General features: G+C 37.9%; 1 protein-coding gene across 1 annotated transcript in view; it reads left to right on the top strand.

Moving 5' to 3' along the window:
- The window catches only part of draxina (dorsal inhibitory axon guidance protein a), a 21,247-nt gene that overhangs the window by 16,182 nt on the left and 3,777 nt on the right, over window positions 1-1,288 (top strand). Inside the window, exon 4 of the mRNA XM_005729662.1 lies at window positions 1,160-1,280. Within this exon, the coding sequence (XP_005729719.1) occupies window positions 1,160-1,280 (121 nt within the window). The remainder of the gene's footprint in view (window positions 1-1,159; window positions 1,281-1,288) is intronic.

Here is a 1,288-nt window from a genome sequence, read left to right on the forward strand (position 1 = left end):
GATGACTGAGAACCTTCACAAACATTTTGTCAAGTACATTTTCCTTCAAATACAGCAGATATCCTTAAAAGGATCTTCTGTATTAAGGATATCTTCTCTGTGTTCTCTGGCTTTGAGCATATATGTCCCGCTTACCAACTGTTCAAATCTTCTGTTTGAGAGGATCAGCCAATTAGAAGAAAGTTGGCCTAAAATAGCTTGTTTCAAACAGAGAACGAACAGATGCAAGGGCCTGTCTCCATCTAAAATAGAGCGAAGATAAATAAGGATCATTTTAAACTCATAATTGTGCATAGGTACTCCAGGAGATTCTAAGAATTTGGTTCAGCAAACCTTGATTTATTTTCTTTGACACATAGGAAAAAACAGTTTTAAGTGGTTCGGGTCTTTTGGGTGGGCTTTTTTCTCACTTAGCCTAGAAACCATCATCATCAACCATCATACCTTTAGTGCATCGCATGTTGCACTCTACCATCCTGACATAAACGCATAAGGCAAAGATTTTCTTGCATGCTAATCACTTCCATTTGCTTTTATAGATAAGACAACAACAAAACATAATGAAGTAAGAAATTACATTCTGTACGTTTCCATAACTGCAATGCAATTTCTTTAAAAAAATAAATAAAAATACAGCTGGATTTCATTTAAACATGTCACCTCACCATCCACTCTGTGCTGTATTTGATCTGCAGGCATTTGATCTAGTCCCCACTGACTAGAAAAGAAAAGGCGTTTGTTCAATGAACTGCAAGTCTGTAAACTGTTTATGTATTAACCACACAAGTACTGCATGATGTATATTTGTATGCTGGTGTGTGTGGCCAGCCATGTTCTCTGTTACCAATCGATTGGTTTTTAAAGCTCTGCTGCTATCCCTGTTGTCTCCGTGGGGGTATTTTATAAATCAATGAAACATCACTGCTGCTGGTCACAACACAAGTCCAATGAGTTTCATTAAGAACACACCGAATACATTTACTAGCAAAACACAGTGAGCAAACCAAAACACACTCATTTATTGCTGCTGTGGTTTAATTGAAACAACTAAGCATTCATCACAGATGACAGAAATGTATTTACTGTCTATGCTTGATAATGTCCGTATGAGTATGGGTAAAAGGTAAGGTGTAGTTTCAAGGTACACTTTCATTTTCAGAGGTCTGGACGAGGAAAAGGACAAGGAGAGGTGATGCCAACGTTGGACATGGCTCTCTTTGACTGGACAGATTATGAGGACATGAAACCAGCAGACAACTGGTCATCTTCCAAGAAGAAAGGTTAGTAA

This window comes from Pundamilia nyererei, unplaced genomic scaffold (assembly GCF_000239375.1).
Source record: "Pundamilia nyererei isolate P.nyererei 1_Seehausen unplaced genomic scaffold, PunNye1.0 scaffold00034, whole genome shotgun sequence".
Classification (NCBI taxonomy): domain Eukaryota; kingdom Metazoa; phylum Chordata; class Actinopteri; order Cichliformes; family Cichlidae; genus Pundamilia; species Pundamilia nyererei.